This window comes from Lonchura striata, chromosome 1 (genome assembly GCF_050655825.1).
Source record: "Lonchura striata isolate lonStrDom1 chromosome 1, ASM5065582v1, whole genome shotgun sequence".
Classification (NCBI taxonomy): domain Eukaryota; kingdom Metazoa; phylum Chordata; class Aves; order Passeriformes; family Estrildidae; genus Lonchura; species Lonchura striata.
In genome coordinates, this window is record NC_140703.1 from 32,712,956 (window position 1) to 32,731,218 (window position 18,263).

The 18,263-nt window shown below is 46.5% G+C and overlaps 2 protein-coding genes across 4 annotated transcripts in view; one reads left to right on the forward strand and one right to left on the reverse strand.

Moving 5' to 3' along the window:
* The window catches only part of NRIP2 (nuclear receptor interacting protein 2), a 19,447-nt gene extending 12,590 nt beyond the window's left edge, over positions 1-6,857 (forward strand). The window contains exons 5-6 of the mRNA XM_021548812.4: positions 63-115; positions 873-6,857. Of these exons, the coding sequence (XP_021404487.1) occupies positions 63-115; positions 873-965 (146 nt within the window). The 3' untranslated portion in view covers positions 966-6,857. The remainder of the gene's footprint in view (positions 1-62; positions 116-872) is intronic.
* ITFG2 (integrin alpha FG-GAP repeat containing 2) lies at positions 4,771-18,248 on the reverse strand. Of its 3 annotated transcripts, none has more exons than XR_014953344.1 (12): positions 18,034-18,230; positions 16,463-16,558; positions 15,944-15,985; positions 14,935-15,112; positions 14,498-14,637; positions 13,940-14,088; positions 12,781-12,875; positions 10,962-11,012; positions 10,422-10,513; positions 9,790-9,907; positions 9,036-9,238; positions 4,771-8,886 (listed from the first exon to the last, which is right to left on the reverse strand). XR_014953344.1 is itself a non-coding variant. In XM_021548809.3 (12 exons), the coding sequence occupies exons 1-12, from the start codon at positions 18,127-18,129 to the stop codon at positions 8,744-8,746; spliced, it is 1,374 nt and encodes a 457-aa protein (XP_021404484.1). In that variant the 5' UTR covers positions 18,130-18,248; the 3' UTR covers positions 4,771-8,743. The 3 variants fall into 3 exon arrangements, 2 of the variants coding, with proteins under 2 accessions (XP_021404484.1, XP_077637400.1); XM_021548809.3 differs by having other exon boundaries at positions 9,036-9,209; positions 18,034-18,248; XM_077781274.2 differs by lacking the exons at positions 4,771-8,886; positions 9,036-9,238 and adding an exon at positions 9,245-9,506 and having other exon boundaries at positions 18,034-18,232.
* Between the last annotated feature and the right edge of the window lie 15 nt (positions 18,249-18,263).

Below are 18,263 nucleotides of genomic sequence, written 5' to 3' on the forward strand. Positions count from 1 at the left end.
TTTTTTTTAATGAGGCAATATTACATACTCTAAAGCCTGATCAGTCTCTTCTCTCTTCTCAGATGATGAAATGCTGGAGTTTTGCATTGGCCTCCAGACTCTGTTGTCTCTCAAGGTAAGGAACAGCTCCTTGCTTATTGCAAGAAGCTCTCCAAGATCTGGTTGCTGTAAGCATCAGAATTACTTAATGTCCTGGTCTCTCAGCGCAATGCTTGTCACACAGCTGCCTGACTGGGTGCAGTATCTCTGAGTCACTGATTCCTTTCCAGTCCTTATCAAAGGTTTCAAGAAAGAAAACACTCAGTACAAGTTGCAAGCAGCAAGAGGAAACTGAAGAGGAGACATGAAAAGACACGAGTTAGACCCAAGTTGCCCTTTGAAGGCAGATGAGAACAAGCTGTGCCCTTGCTTTAAGCCAAATGCAGCTCTGTGATCACATTCAGCGTCCAACACTCGCTGGCCACGAGTGGAAAGAGTCCTTTTGTCAGCTTGGCTCAGGATCAGTGCTCTGCTGAGCCTGGCTCCTGAGTGGCTCAGGATATGGCTGCAGCAAGCTGCCTCCTGCCTGCCACACATTTGTGGCCACATGCCAGGCTCATCAAACAGGAAAAACAATGGGTTGAATAGCTGAGTGATGTGAGGATATCAACTCAGAGAGGGTCATTGGAAGAAGGGAGGGAAATGTGTGAAGGGTTTGGAGACTGAACCCCACTACAGGGAACTAGAGCAAGGAAGCCGTATGTGGGACAGGCAAGGAAAACTGTAAGGTCTCTACAAACCCAGAGAGGTGTTACAGGTTCTCTCCAGTCACAGATATCATGAGATTTGCTACCCGAAATGTCCAGCAAATAACTGTCTCTCTCCTTCTTTAGTGTTGCATCGACTTGGAAGAAGGATTCCTGAGATTTAAAGCACTGAGTGAGGAGCTGCCTTTCCTACATGCCTCTGAAGAGCCTGGTCAGTGACTGGCTGCATTCCCCATGTCTGGAGACTTGCTGCCATGAGAGAGAGATGAGGGTGAGGCTCCCATGCCCCTAACCTTGCTGAGTTCTAGGCTGAGGCATTCAATGGGGAGTGAGAAAAAGGCAAGTGGGTGCTGGAAGCTGTCACTGGGAGTGCCTCAACTTGAGATATCCCTCCTTTCAGTGGACCCTCTTGCTTGTCCTGATGTGCCGAGTGGGGATTTTGTTCTTGTTCTGCTATTTGGCCCTAGTCACTCCAATTTCTGGTTCTGTTATAAATTTATGCTACCCCTTTAATGACTTTACAACACACTCTGTTCACATGAGAGTCTCTGTGAACAATCGCCAGTTCTATTGACAGAACATCAAAACCCTCCAAAGATTACCACAAATGTTTCCCTTCTCGTTGCCTCAATGTCAGCATGCCAGTTCTGTTTCTTTGTCAGAAGGGCTCTGTTCTCTTTGTCTGTACTCTGGGAAGCTGGATTTTGCTGCTTTTTGCTGGCTCAAAGCAGAACAGAAGTATTTTCTTGAGAAAACTGTGGCAAAAACAGTTTTAGACTTCTCAGTTCTAAGAAAGCTTCACAGAAATGTTGAGTGCAGACGCCTAAAGCACTGACAGGGGCTTGGGCTTTGCCATTGCATCTCTGGGCTCTAAGCTATATTATATGAATGGCAATGCTTACCATCTCTTGGTGTATACCCTGTAACCAGACTTGCACACCCTGTTCTTCTGGCCAGGCCACTCCTCTCTGCACTCCAGCTGCTAGAGCTGCATCCCTGTTCCCTCTGCTGCCACTCAGTTCAAATGCTGTGATGAATTACAGCACCAAGTCTTCTGCTCTGTCAGCTCCTTTCTTCCAACTTGAAATCCAGTGTTTAAACACAGACACATCACCAGCCTCGAGTCCTGGCATCACACAGCCCATCAACTTTGCTTCTCTTGCACAAAATGATAATTTGTAGTATCAGCTCAGGTTAGAGAGCTGTGAACTCATCTGGAATGTTAAAGGTGATTATTAAGTCACTTAACAATTGAGTTTATTTAATTTCTTTTTTTTTTTCTCTTTAATTTCTATACTAAAGCACAGCTGTATTAAAAATACATAATCTATTCTTAACTAGCTATAGGAAAAATGCACTAGATCAGGGCTTGTTCCATGCCTCATGGCTACTGATTCACTATCCAAACTGCAAAATATACCTTTATCCACCTTTAAAATGCTATGACAACCCCATTTTGCCTATTTTCCTGGATTAAACACCGCTGACTCTCTTTCTTTTTTATTAAACTGGTCATTGTCCCTGTTGTGCTTCTCAAAAACAAGTGTGTATGCATTTTTGCCTTTTTTTTTTTTTTTTTTTTTTCTGTTAGTTCTTTTCTCTATAGCTGTATGCTGTAGTTTAACACATGCTAAGGACATCAGAGTAAAGCCTGGCTGATATGATTTGGGATTCACTTACCAGCAAATGGTTGGCGTGACTGGCATCTGCTGCTCCTAGAAGCAGCAGACTTTTACTGTTAGTCATCATATCTTGCAGCTTCTGATACATTCCTTGACTTCTCTGCTACTCTTCTACTTGTGCATCTATTTCTGGCGGCATGAACTGCTTTCCATGAATCTCTTGAGTGACACCAATGGTTCTCTCATTTAGTCAGGAAAACATGCCTGCTCAATGAGCCTGTCTTCCCAAGTAGCAGTAATTCCTTCTGGATTTGTATCACTTGCATGCCTGACTGGCTTCTCAAATCTCTCTCAAGGACTCTAGATAGCTCACACTTGTACTAAACCATCTTGTATTCTAGCTGCAATCTATGTGGTGCCTGGGCCAATTCTGCTCACAAAATCCTTGTGATAGACAAAACACCTGTTGCTATATCCATCAACTCACCCAGTTTCCAACTCTCACTGCCCTCTAAAAACAGCATGTAGAACAAGGGCAAATAATCTATACATACAGATGCCATGTCCATTACAAATCTTATTAATTTCTATGATCCATTTTAAAAAACCCCTCTAAATCACAACCCAAAAGCTGACTTTGGCCCTAACCCAAAAATAAACCCTAACAATGACCCTAAATCTAAGGTGTAAGGCACTAAATCCTAATCCTAAATTTAACCCCTAAAACAAACTCTAAAACTTAATGCTAATTTTAACACCTAAATCAAATATTGATCGCCTAACTATAAAACATAACATTACAAATAACCCCTAAATTTACATAATAACTCCAACATTTATCATGTGACTTTAAACCCAAGACAGAAACCTAATCATAAAGACATTAACTATAAACCCTAATCCCAAAACCTAACCATAATCCCCAACCCTAAACTCTAACCATGAAGTTAACCCCAGCCCCTAAACCCAAACTCCAAGGCCTAAACCTAACTCCTAACTCTAAACCCCAAACCACATAACAAAACTTAACCCCTAACTCCAACTCCAAACATATCCCTAACCCTACACCTAACCACAACCACCTAATCCTATCTGATGGCTTTTGTCATTCCCACAAGGGGCCTTGCTTCTCTCCAGAGTGCCCTGGGGCATTTGCTGAGTTTTGCTTTGCCCTGCAAGGGGCCCTGCTGCCTTTCAGTGTCCCAGGGCTTTTGCCAGGCTTTGTGAGGCCCATATGGGGCCCTGCTTCCCTGTGGATCACCATAGGGCTTTTCTTGGGCTTTGCTGATGCCCAGGCAGATCTCTGCTGCCTTCCAGAGTGTCTGACAGCTTCTGCTGGCCTGTGCTGGTGCCCAGAAGTACATGGGAAGGGGAGGGCCACCAACAGCTCCAAGTCCTGGCCGCTTCCTCATGAGAGCAGCACCTGGTGTCAGTTTTGCAGCTGGGTCCTGGCTAGGGCAAGGGTGTAGGTGAATAGGAGCCTTCAGACTGAAGCCAACAGGAATCTTTCCAATTATTTTAAAGGAGTGTTGGATGGGATCCTACTGAAAACTGCCATGACTTTCAATTGACAATTCTGTTTTGACTACTGCCTGTCACTTGCAGCCCTGCAGATACTGCACACTAGCTGCTGTTCCTATATGTCTGCTTTTGCTCACATGCAGAACATCCTCCAGCCTTTCTGTGGTTCACATGCCTCCTATCCTAAACCACTAACAGTTCAGGCTCATCTGTGAATTAATGTGCTACACTAGGTGAAAATGTCCAGCACTATCTATTCCTCTTTTCTCTGCTTAGTGATTCCTTCTTTGCATCCTCCTTTCTTTCTGCTCACACTGGTAAGTGATGAATTCCCTTCAAAAAGGATTCTTTCCTTTTTAGAGAATCCTTTTAACACTTGCCTTGTACCCTGGATGCTACAATCCCACATTGTGCCATAATCTTGCCAGCCTTTCCTCTTTGTTGTAAACAACTGCATGCATGAATTCTCAGTCACAGAGAGGATGTTTCCAAGAAAGCACTAAATTAGTGGGAGTTCTTTTTGCAGTTCTGAAATCAGCTCCAGGGCAGAAGACATGCTCTTCACCTTCCTCCTTCAGTTGGACGCACAGATCCACTCAGTAGAAGTCTCTTTTGTCCAGACTTTGAGGAATATGTTGACAACAGTTATCTTGGAACCTCCCCATCCAATTTTGCTGCAGACAGAACTTCCAGAAAAAAGCCCCATTTATATGACCAAATGAGAACTGCAGGTCGTAGTGCTATGGCAGACACCTCACTTCAACCCATTCAGTAAATCACAGTCTAATCCTGCAGGGCCAGTACCTGCTTTCCACACCAACATAGCTCCTGGTGGGTTTTCATCTCCCCAGGTTACTTGGCATAAAATAACACACTGTTACTGCATTTGACCTATGTATTCTGAATTCTAGCCCACAAACATTTTCCTTTCTCCAAAGCATGTTTGTCATTACATCTGAAACACAGCCTCCATTGAGAAAGAAGGAAGTCTTGGCTTTAAAATGTGATTGTAAAATAGGACTTACAACATCTCAAAGAAGCCAACTTAACTCCCATCTACAAACATGATAATTTTTAAGTATTCCAACACTGGGAAGCAGAGTAAGTATTTTTTTTGAGTGGGCTGGCAAGGCTGAAGACTGTCTTAATTGTAGTTTCTCTTGGAAAAGCCTATTATACAGATACACTTCCCTAGTCCAAATTCCAGTCATCTCTATTGCTTTTGGGATATAAAGGGAACAGAGGAATAATCTAAAGGTCTTTTTCACTGAAGATCAAAAAATGCTAACACTTTCATACAGAAAGCAGTTCAGTACAAGCTGCCAGCTCAGAGCAGGACATAGGCACATCCTGCATGTGTCCAACACTGGCTTCCTTATGATGAGGCCTTTCTTTCAATATAAAAAATGGAATGTTATTATTTTAGGGAAATCTCTCTGAACCACCTTAGTGGTCAGTTCCTATCAGGGCTGTTTTCTCATAGAGTGGGCACAGCAGTTGTGGCAAAGTCTGCAGGGAAACACTAGCCATGGCAAATCTCTGGAACAGTGTGCTACACACCCAGGGTGAGGAGAAGGACTTCTGTCCTCCCTAAGAACATGCACTCTGTCAAAGCCACAATCATGACCATTTCCAGGAGCTTGGGGTCACTTGGTTTTGAACAGAATGGGAGCTGCAGGATCCATATTCCCAGAGGCTTGTTCCTTCTTTCACTCCCAGCAGGTGAGCTATGGCATTGACGACCATTGAGCCACACACGTACGCTTGCATTCAATCCTCCTTTCAAGAGACTCCACTGGCACATGCCAGGGGATACACCTGAAGAGTTATAGAAATAACTAAATTATAGCAGAAAGATCATAAAAATAAAGGCAGGGATGGAGAGCATGTTTATTATGTCTCAGGAAAATAAGGCAACCCTCTCCCTTTATTTTTTTGCTAGTAAATTGACCATCAGAACCAAAGCCATGAATCATTTATCTGCAAATACCCCCAGTGCCTGAAAATACTGTCAGACTCCTCACTTGCTGTGTGCTGGCACTGGGACATACAAAGGTGTCCTGCAAAGGTGTCCCTGTTGAAAAGTTTCCCAGCACCAGCAGGTTTTGCCAATCTGCTAGAGTAGAATACAGCAAACATTTTCTGCTGCGTGGGAAGGAACAACTTCAAATTCCAACTCTGTGGCTTGTGTCGGCTGGCAAGGACAAAGAGACAATTAGTTACAAAGAAAGTATAATGTAACTCCATCAGCAGAGCCTTTAAGTGGCTCCTTTCCTGAGAAGATGGACACTTCACAGAAAAACTGTTGCCAGTGGAAGTAGCCAGAGTAACAGACTTCAAGTATTTGGCACTTAGGAGCTCAAGGCAGGAAAAAATAAGGAAAGCCATCTTTTGGCCAAGGAATGGTACAGATGTAGACACTTTTCATTTTCTCTTGCGCACAAGGGGCACAAGAGCAAAATGCATCTGCAAGTTATTATGTGCTGCACGCAAAACAAAACTGTCAGGGGAAGCCCTCAAATGTTAGTATTTTTCCTCTACAATGGTTTTTAAAAGCTGAAAAGTTTTGGGGAACAGATGTTTTTGTAGTGTCTGTATTTTCTCACCTTTGCTTTTCATAGTGTGCATTGCCTGGGCTTGCACAGCAATTTTATCCTCAGACCAATAAAAGAGGGTTGGGGTGCACAATATTTGCAAGGCTTTTGCCCTGTTTTCTTTTAAAGATGGTTTTTAGAAAAATGTCATCTCTTCCTCAGCAACCGTTTCCCATTCTTTCTCAACAATTAACAGTCCAACAGTTTGACCTTCCTTTCTTGGAAATCATTCAACCTGTACAGCAAAGTTTGTTTTGCATAAAACAGTTCCAGCCATATGCACCTATTTGTACAGCCCTTGTGCTTGTGCTGCTAATAAAGATTTATATTTGGTGTTGCTAATAAAGGTTTATATTTGGCATGGAAAGACAGCACTTAGTTGTTCTGAGTGTAGGCCATCCTGTTTCCCTGCCAGGCCTTATTTTCCAGAAGCAATGGTGATGATTCTTACTGGGATGGGTGGCTGCACATCTCAGTGTCACAAGAGCTGACAATTTATTGAGGTTACAGTTAGGTCCAAACAGCTTCAAGACAAACTCTTTGTCTTAGTCCACGAGTAGATGGTCCCTGTGGTATCAGCTCTCCACAGCTCACAGACTCCAGCCTTGCTGCTCTCAACACCACTGTTAATAAGCTTTATTATTACTTGAAAGGTCCCGCCTGAAGGGTTCAGTTTTACACAAGCACTTAGTATGACAGGAGAACATTTACAAATGCTTCTCAGCAAGGCCATTAAAATGGAGAGAAACTTCTACTGCAGTTAGTCAGAAGATACAGTGGCCTGAGAAGCAAGCTAGCAGGTACAGAGCAGGTCACACCATTTCATTGCTCCATGCTCCAACTTCCACTGCTACCAAAGGCAGGGGACAGCACTGTCCTCTGAAAAGCTTATATAAATCTACAGAGGGAAACTGCAAAGAACAGCTAAGGCTTATTATGTAAAATCCTGCCCTTCTACCACACAGGGCTGCTTCAGCAATAGTCACTTTCACTCAAGGGCAAGACATTCCTTTTCTCTATACAAAGCATTTTCTCCCAGTTAGGGCTGCCCTTGGATATTTTGCAGAGTAAATCACAGCAGGTTTTCAACTGCCTGCAGGATCTTTAAATGCTGCCACTTGCTCCATATCACTGAATTGTATTTGCTGTGACTCAGGCTGCTGGAAGGGTGAAGGGACAGCTCCATCCATCACACACATCCAATAAAATATCACACAAGTGAGAGGGGATAATCAATGCAAGCCAGCAGATGAGCATGCTGCCCCTTTCCTAACAAGCTGAGTTAGGAAAGAGACAAGCTAAGAGAGGGAAAAGCATAGTAACAACAGCATGTGGAAAGGTTCATGCCTGGACATTTGCAAATGAGCTCCCCTTTAGCAGACTCCTCATGCCAGCCTGTGGAACATCACTTCCAGCCCACCTCTTTCAGTTTTGCAGGACTCAAAGCATGATGCTCTCCACAACAAGAGGCAAGAGTGGCATTTCCACTGCTTACTATGGGATGGCCAAGCTCTCATAGCACCACAGATCCACAGTTAAGTCAGACTGGTCTTACTGACTGCTTCACAGCTGTTTTGTTTAGTCATAGCCTTCTCTGGGATCACCCTGCCCAAGAAGATGGAGACAAGCAATGACTCTTGACTAGAGCTGGGTTTGCTGGAGCTGCTATCTCTCCACACCTTATTAGTGCAAGTTGGGCATGTTTCCAGCTACTCAGAACAGGCAATTTGTGAGAAACTGCTTGGTAGAAGAGCAGCAGCAAAGCAAACACAAACAATGCATGGCTCTACTTTAAATACACCTAAGTGGGAGAGAAGGCCCATGCCTGCACTTTAACTCAGATCCTCCATCTCTAATTCCTGCACCGTGATCCTTCTAAGAACTCAAAAGTATTCACTGATGTACTTGTAAGAATAGGTCAACATGGAGACTTGGCTCAGCTGTTCTCTCCATCTGTGACCTCATTGCTCCTTCACAGTGACCAGTGGAGCACTTTAGTTAGCGAGGAATATGGAAACTGGCAACTGGAGGCCTATGTGCAGGATCCTTGGCCCTTTCTGTTTTTGTAGCTGCCTCATCTAAAGGCAAACCAACCCACTACATACAGGCAAACTTATAGCCAAGAACATCCCTTCCCAGCCTGTAGACCCTTTCCTGTTTGAAGTCCCCACCAGATAGGGAAAGAATAGTCATCTTCATCAGATGCCCAATTCTGGCTGCAGAAGAGCTTGTGCTGGCATTAAAGATGTCAGCCTTCTTGTTACAAGGGATCCTGGATGCCACTGCAGTGGGCAGAAGAATCAGTTCCAGCAGGATCCTGCGAGGGGCTGCTGAGATGGTATTTCTCAGGAAAATAGAGTGTTTTGTGAATCAGGTTTCTGACAGCAGAAACATCGTTTTTGTCTAAGGAAAAGAGAGAAAACTGGTTGTTAGGCATTCTCACCAGGCAGTGTGAAAGCCACTTCCTCAAAAAATACTCTGGTTTCCAGCACATCATATGTCATCTCATCCTCTCTTTCTTTCTGTACATCCTCCACTCTTTCTGCACTCACCTATATCCAGCTGCTCCAGGAGACTTTCAAACTCTGGGTCACCATCCAGGATTTTTAAGAGGTTGGTGGACTCCATTCTCTCCAGCTGCACATCCCAGTAGATGTAGATCTTCTGGCTGAAGCTGACATAAACAAGGCAGGGACTGTTGCTCCCTTCTTTGCATGCATAGAGGCCTGCAGAAAGCAGAAGTGTGGAGCTCTGACTACCTCCAAAAGGAAAGAGAAAGCAAATAGTTCACATTTCATGAGGAGGTACCAAAGCTGTTACCAGAAAACAGCAAGCACCTGGGCAGAGATATGGGCCTGGGTACACAAAGTCCCTTTGAGACAATCCAAGCTGTCTCTGAACCACATGAAGCCTGGGGGATTTGCAAGCTGCTTCTTGCAGGTCTGAGAGAAGGAATTGAGCAGAGCCAAAATTCAGGCTGGTTCCATGGACTCCGTATCTCCACTTAAGAACAGCTAAGAAGTCTGCAAGTTAAAAAAGCAGTATGGAGGACAAGAGACCACTGTAGTACCTCCAAAAACGACAAGAAAAAATCCCCAAGCCACCATAGACAAGCCTCAGCATCACTTTCTCTCACTGTTACTTTTCCCAGACGACACCAGAAGACTAACTGGGCCTTCAGCAATATGCACACAGGGAAATTATTCCCCACTGCAGGCAGACAAAGAATTCTGGGTCTCCTAGATGGGAGTAGTAGCTTTGAGGGGAAAATGCTGTGAGGGCTGGCTTTGCAGTCAGGCTTCCCACCTGCACAGAAGGCACTGACATTCTCATCTGCTTGGAATCTGGCCACAGTCCGATTGTGGTCGATGATGTACGTCTGGCCGTCCCACGCACAGGCAATCACCTCCTCATGCCCATTGCCCTGCAGGAACCAGTGGAATGCATTTTACACAGGTATCACCTACTCCCAGGACAGTCAAGAATCTTTCTTGCTGGTTCAGAAACACAACACTAATGTCTAGATGTCACTTCTGGACATCTCATCCAGATATTTTGCACCTGGAAACTCATATCTCTTCTATATAGCAATCCTTACATACTGTAAGAGGTTTTAAACAATCAGGGTATTAGCAGAGAGCAAAACCATTCAGCTTTGCAGTAAGATTGAAGAACAGCTGGGGGACAAGCTGGGGGACATTTACAAATGGATAAATGGATGCTGGGTCTAACAGGCAGACACAGCTCAACCTCTTGCAGCTGGGTAGACTAACCTGAGTGCAGAATGTACTGCTACAGCCAGAATACTCTGTGGCATCCTGAAATAATCCCAGCCTTTTCCAACTGAGTCATACTCCTTCTGCCCTTCCTAAGTTCATATACACAAAGCCTTGCTGAGTTTTTGTCTTCATCTCTCCCAGCCTTGCTCAGATACTCACTGTAACATCCAGCTTTTCCAGAGCAAAGAGCTGGTGATCAACCTGAACAGACCACAGCAGTTTGTCCGCTCCCTCCATCAGTTTCAGTGTTCCTGAAGAAAGAAACGAACAACTGTTTTGAAAACAATAAAAGAGAGCAAGATGTTTGCTAATGCTAAGCCCTACTCCTTCAACACTCAGGGCTGCTGAGACCTAGCTGCTAATAGCACAGGTATAGACTTGGCTGCTGAATCCATACTGGACACTTGACCCCACCTACCAGGCTCCTATTATCCAGATATACTGGGCAGGGGGCACTGGCCATGGGAGAGTGAACATAAGCATCCATCCTCACAGTGCCCTCCATGTCTTCATATAAAATATGTCAGCAGAAGGAGTCTTGGAATCAAACTCTCTTGCCTGATCCTTGAAGTGTTTCTGAAGCCCAGCTTCCCTTTATTTTAAAAATCAGAAGCACTGAGCCCCCTGGATCCCTGCTTTGAATTAGTGACAGGCCTTGGCTGCCCACAGGCCTTTCTCCAGGACAGTGGCAGGACTTACCATCCAGAGTACACAGGGCAAAGAGACCTGAGCCATTATTCTCACTGGAGCCTGTAAGTGCAAAAGAAAATTACTGATGCTGATACCATTTTGTAAAGATCATCTCCTTCCCTCTCCTGAAAACAATAAAAAAGATCCAAACTGCCTCCTTTCCTTGCACTGTGCAGGACAGCAATGACAAAGGTCTCTAATTAAATCAGAAGAGGAGAGTCCCCTGACCACCAGGCTGGTTCAGCCCTTCAGTAAACTCTCTACCTAGCTACTAAAAAAAGAAAAGACATTCAAGGTCAAGTTTTAAAAATATGACACTCTCAGAGCAAGGACTGGAGCTGTATTCTACTAAAGCTGCATTTAACCCTTCCAGTGATAACACAGGAGAGGCACTGGGTCCCTGAGGAGGAACCCAGGAAACCTGGCAGACAGAGGCAAGCCAGCAGAGCTGAAAGCAAGCAGGCAGTTTCCCCAGAGTCAGTTAACAACACAAACCTATCTCCAGTGCCCACAGACATTGTAGCTCTAAGCTACAGCCCCTTGAACACTCCCAGCTGCAAACCACCCCATTTCTGCAGATCAGCCTAAAGCAAAGTCAGCTGGTTGGCTGCTTAACTGCACCTAGTGATAAGCACCCAGACAGGCTCTGATCCAAGAGATCTGCTGTGTCCCCTTGGAAACTGGTCAGCATGGCACTCTTCAGCTGTTCCTTTATTGATGGTCCAGCATCAGTGGGCTTTTTTACAGCCTGCTCTTCATCCCTTATTCTGTGTGACTTCATTTCTCAGACACATCTCTCAATAGATGCAGGGCTTCATATGCAGTGAAATAATTGATTTCGTGCTCTGTTGACCATGTTGCTCACAGCAGCATCAGAGATGCTGAAAACATGACAAGCTTAGCAACTGGGCAGGAAAGGTCCTCTGAGGAACGGGAAGAGGGTGGGCTTCAGTGGATTGCTCTTGTCCACAACCTCTAATTACACTGGACAGGCTGAATCATTCTCAGACAGCACTGCAAGAGGCAATACTTGGGCAGAGCAATACAAGAGAAAGTGATCTCGGCTGGGAGTGTTCTGCCTTCTATTATGCCCACACACTCCAAGGGAGAGTGGAAGCTTATTCTCCATAGGTACCAAAGGAAGGCTCAGCAGGTGCACCAGGCATAGGTCAGAGCACAAGGAGTTACAGGAGGGAAGCAGTGGTAGCATGCAAGAAAATTCTGGACACAGGAGCAGTGTGTCCAGTCACGGCTGAGAGAATCTGGCAGCTGTGCAGATCTTAGATAAAAGACATGAACACAACACAGTGGAAAAAGACAGAGGACAAGATTAAATATGGAAGCAGCTATGGAGAGGTTGGGGCTGCACAGGAGGAGGAAGAGGAGCAGCACAGAACCACCAGGAACTGAGATTCAAATGCTGAAAAGCAAGAATGAAGATGAGGGTGTGGGAAGGAAGAGATGCATCTAGGGAATAAGGAGGCATAAGCTGCAGCCATGCAGAAGCAAGGATCAAGGACATCTGTAGGAGCATGGCATGGCAGCCATTCAAACTGACTAAATGCAGGTCAGCAGAGGCTGCAGAAAAACTCTTGTGCTGAGTGAAGGATAAGGGCTACCTAGGGAAGGACAAAGGCTATAAAAAGCTCACATACAAATATCCAACTGTCTTTCTTTGGGAGCTGGCTAAGAGAAGCTGAGATCCCTGTGTTCTTGCAGCAGCCTCTCACAGTTTTTTTTCTACCACAGGAAAAATGATTTCATTCTGTGCTGAAAAACCATCAGGGGCAACTGCTGGGCTGGAGACCCCAAGCTGCTGATCTCTCACCTCGGGCAATGCTACCTATCAGATGAGTGGAGACATTCTTGTTGTGAATCCGCCCAGATGTCTGGTGTAGAATCACATCTCGAACAGGGGTCTCACTGGGGAAAAGAGAAAGACAACAGGGAAAAGTCAGGGAACCATGCCTGGGACTGTCTTAGAACAATTTCAGGAGCAGTGTATTCCAAAGCTCGACAAATCCAGACAGTGACAGAGTTTGTGAACAGGCTGAGCTCTTTAAGGGTAAAGGAAAACACGCATGCCACCCCAGGTATTAAAGAAATGTACCGATTTTTAAAAACAGAAACCCAGTATGATTTGATACATAAAAAAACCCCAAAAAACAGTAAGGCCTGTATTGCAATGAAGGAATAAAAGGACAATTTTTGTCATTAATGTTACAAAAGCCTGGCTGTTTTTCTCTCACAAAATATCTGCTCAGACTGAACAGGTTGGTGAGAGACTACATCTGGGCCTGGCTTCTGGCTGTAAGGGTACCATTGCACTGAATTCTCTAAGATATCAAGGAGACTTGCCTAGGTCCCCTCCTGCTGCAGTTTTTTGTGTCTGACTTGAAGTCTCACAGAACACCACAGAAGCACCCAAATTCCCCACCAGGGTCCTTCCAGCACCAAGACAGTAACAAGCACCTCACTGCTCATCCTGGTTGCTGTGGTTGTGATTTACAGTATTAGATGCCAGGGGTCTCATTAGAAAAACTTCTAATTGTCTCATCTGCAGAAAACAAGAGAATGAGCCCAATCTTATCCTGGGCTTCAGAGGTATTTGGTTTGGCCCAGTCTCTCAGCTATTAACCTGCAATTTGATGACCTTTCCCTGGAAATCTATGTCACTCATTTCCCTACTTTAGCTCCCAGTAGTGAGGAACCCTCAGGGAGCTGGTTTTGCCACTCTCCTTGCCCAATTCAAGAGAGTGAGACACAAGGAAAGCAGCAGTATTCATCTTCATGACAGAGACATGAAGAGAGTTCATGGAAGCTTGGGTGTAGGCAGGCTTAAGTGATGAGGTGCCAGCAGCACAGCAGGTCACTGAAGCAAGGACAGTGACAGGCCCCTTGCTTTGCAAGAATGACATGGTGGCACTCCCTTTTAACAGGCATCCATAGTGGCAAGTGCTCATGTACCCCTGCAGGAACACCCTCACCTGCTCGGGGCAGATCCATCCCTTCCCGCAGCTGCATCCCGCTGCTCCGTGTCCCAGGTGCACAGCAGGATGGCATAGCCACAGCCTGGCTGTGACACCATCAGCTCTGGTGACCCATCAGGGCCTGGGTTCACAGATAGGCTGTCCACCTACAGTGGCAGAGGAAAAACATGGATATAGTCAAGAACTCCAAAAGGTTTACAGTGCTCCCTGCAACTAAATTTGAATATGGCAAATCCTCTGATAGAGCTGAGCAGCAGCTGAACAAATTCAGCTGGAAGCAAAACATCCAAGCTCAGTAAAAGGTTGGTTCCCTACCAAAAGCCACTTTAGAACAACACTGGTACTTCCCGCTTATGCTCTCTCACCGGGCAAGAGCACCTGCTTCTCAGACCAACTACCAGCTATACAGAAAAATCACTGGGCAAATCTCCTCTCAAGTCATCAACATGACAATTGTTTTGTTCATTGGACTGAGATTCTGTGCTTCTTCTCTTTAAAAAGCCACCTCTTGAACAATGTATGACAAGTACTGCTCTGAACATCCTTTTTCCTTACCTGACCTTCTAGAAGCCATTTCTTCAACAGGATCAACTGCCCAGAGACATGGTCTGGATTCTCTGATGAATCCTCCCAGCGGAAGGCACGGACCACCCTGTCAGTGTAACCCACAACCAACTCACACTTCCCATCTCCATCTGCAGGGAAGAGCAAAAGACAGCTGGACTCTTTCAAGCCCCAAGAGCCTAAAAATGCAGAAACCACTCTGCTGATCTCTATAGTTAGCATCCCTGAGGACCCCAACCATAATGGAAACTTTCACTTCAGAAAAATTCTGAAGTTCTTGTTTCTCCCTTCCATGACTTAGCTGTGGTTTGTTGAAGTGTCAGTTTCAGCAAGTAATTTGCTTCTGCATGTACCCCCAACCTTCTCTCCCCACTGCCTCACACACAAACTCCTTCACCCTGCATTCCCACACCATCTCTGTGGCTCACCAATGTCATTGATGAGCATGACCTTGGTGTTGGCAGGAATGTGCTGCTTGAACACGGGCTTCTGCTCTTCTGCCCCTGCCAACTCATGGTGGCCTGAAGCATCTGGGTGTTTTGAATTCAGAGAAGTCAGGTCAAAAAGATGAAACCAGCCTTCTGCACTCACAGCCACTACGAAATTCTGTAAGGGAAGAGAAGGACCTTTTGATTCTTCCTCTTTTAGAAACTGCAGAAGCTGTCCCACAGCAGGGCAAAGGAAGACACAAGGGTAGATCGATCAAGATCAATGACTTCTACAGGGAGAACAGGAGGTTTTTGGCCAGCACACAAACTTCTCTGCTACTGGCAGAGTCCAAACTTCTTGTTCATCTTTGTCAGTCTACAGTATCAAGCAGATATGTGTGCAATCCTCAAACAATGTGTGGCTTTCTCAATGCTCACATCAGTTCTGCTCCCCACTAGAGGAAACACAGCTACAGTATTTTGGGCAGAGTGCCTGAACTGGGACCTTTGGACTCATTGGTCCTGGCTTAACCCCCAGGAACAGCGATCCAACAAAAGGAGTCATAGTAGACCCAGTGGAATTTTCATGGGAGTCCAGACTATTCCATGTCTCAGTCTTGTTTAGATGACCTTAAATGCACACAGCCAAGTGGAAGAAGGACCAAGGAAGGCAAAAGTCATTGAGCAAATGGAGCAACCCTCAAACCACCAAAGCCTTGTGGGGCTCTCATAAGGGCACATGGAAATCAAAAGTGCTCTCTGAAGATAAGATGGATTTCCTTGCTCTCTAAAACCCACATAAGGCTCACAAAAAAAATGCCAGTTATATATAAACAGAAGAACAGTTTAAAAACACAGGTGCTAAAACCCTATGAGCAAAGGCAGACCCTGGAGAGACAGCACCTACCATGTGTCCTCCCCCACACTCAGCACATGACATGACCCTAATCTCCTGAACACCTCCCACATGCCCTACAGACACAGCTGGTAAGAGTTTGGCTCTTCTCACCTTTCCTTTATTGCACACATCTCCCACACGGACACATGTGAGCTGCAAAAGAAAACAAGGCCATCCATGAGAAAAGGCAAACCAACCCAGCACCCTGGGATACAGCTCTGCCATACCCCCTCCCCTCCCCTCCCATAAAGCATCTCTTGAACTCCTAACAGCCTTTTGAAGGACAAAGATGGCAAAGCCAAGGAACAAAAACACGACTGGCCAGAGCCCTGGGGCAAATCCCACAGTGCACAGAGCAGGGTAAAGGTGGGACAGAAGCCCAGTTTCTATGTTTCTCCATTAATGTCCAATTAATAATGTCCAATCTGTTTGTCCATTAATTTGCTCATCACTTCCAGCCCAAGGGGCTGTAGGCAAAAGTGGGATCTTGAATAATTACACAAAAGACATCAGAATCAGTTCTGGCTGCCATTCCTTTCCAGCCTACATATTCCTAGGTAAAGGACAAGGATAGCTGGCTGCACATACACCAAAAGGCCCAACCATTTAGAAAATTTGTCAAGAACTGACCATTCCTTGGCAAGATCGCACAGCCCAGGGCTTGCTATCATCATTCTTGTAAACATAGAGCTTTCCATTGGTGTCTCCCACCACAAGTTCATTCAGCTGTACAAGAAAATTGGGTTAGTAGAGAGAAATCCACAATTGCATTAACAGCAAAAATTTCAGAATTCGTATCCAAAAATCACTCTGTGGGAAGAAGCAGCAAAATAAAATTAGTTAAACAGACAATCTTGAGTCAAAATGGAAGGTCTGGGAAAATATAAAAGCCTTAATTTTATTCTTGAAAATAAAAGAGATGGGGAATGGCTCCTTAGAGCAACATCCTATTACCCACTGCTTCTCCACTCATTGTTTCAGAGCTGTGTCAGTGACTGTTTTAACATCCTGTTTGGATGTTGAAACAAACATCATTACTCCATCTTCCATCCTTCAATCTAGAGCGACTTGAATCATATGAGGAAGATGACGACAATGACAATGATAAAAATATAACCATCCAGGAAGAGAATGCAAGAACTCAACAGATTTACACATGATGCTCAGTTTCACTGCTGAAGGGGTAAAGGGATTTCAGAATGGTGATTATTTCTTTAAGGAAGATTTCTAAAAATCACCAACCACCCATGCTGATGAGCCTACTCCCATTATCCTATCTCCTGCATCGTACTTCTCTGTGTGTTTAAATGGTGTGCATTTCATAACCCCCTGCACACCTTACCCTACAGAACAACTTTTTATAGGGAAATCTCTTTAATCATCTACGACATTGCTAGCCATGACATTTTCCAGGATAAGGCTATTGAGGACAAACAGTTGACATATAGCTGGTTTAGCTAACCTCTTCCTAGTTAGACAAATCAAAACCAACCACTTCAGGGGCTCACAGCACCACTCCCAACGCACATCCATCCATCACACGGGTCAAGAGGCACCGACCCTTGGCTCTACCCTGTTTGCGATCTGCAGAGCACCCCTACACCCCAGCGCTGCGACAGGTGAGTGTCTATTAAGCAAAGTGAAGCTCCCCTCGGGCTGTGCACCAGCCGGGCCACGTGTAATGGCGAGGGAAGCCCTGACCCGCGGCAGCCCAGCAAACATTTCCTGCTCAGGGGAACTCCCGGGGGGGGTTGTCCAAAGCCCCGCCCGCCAAGCCCCGTGTGTGTCCCCGGGGCCGCAGCAGCCGCTCCCCTCAGCCCCGTGTGTGTCCCCGGGGCCGCAGCAGCCGCTCCCCTCAGCCCCGTGTGCGTCCCCGGCTCCCGCAGCAGCCGCTCCCCTCAGCCCCGTGTGTGTCCCCGGGGCCGCAGCAGCCGCTCCCCTCAGCCCCGTGTGTGTCCCCGGGGCCGCAGCAGCCGCTCCCCTCAGCCCCGTGTGTGTCCCCGGGGCCGCAGCAGCCGCTCCCCTCAGCCCCGTGTGTGTCCCCGGGGCCGCAGCAGCCGCTCCCCTCAGCCCCGTGTGTGTCCCCGGGGCCGCAGCAGCCGCTCCCCTCAGCCCCGTGTGTGTCCCCGGGGCGGCCCCGCGGGCTCCCCCAGCCGGGCCCGCCGCCCCGGCCCACCCCGCCCCGGGCTCCGGGCTCGGACCGAGTCGTTGTCGGCGTCCCCCAGGCAGATGGCGTGCGGGAAGAGGCTGCCCGCGAAGTCCAGCGCCACGCACTGCACGTAGCTGACAGAGCGCATCCCGGCGCGGAGAGGGCCAGCCCGGGGCCGGGAATGGCGGAGCGGGGCCGGGAATGGCGGAGCGGGGCCGGGAATGGCGGAGCGGGGCGGAGCGCGGCAGGGCCCGCCTGCTGCCCCCGCCCCCGGCACCGCCG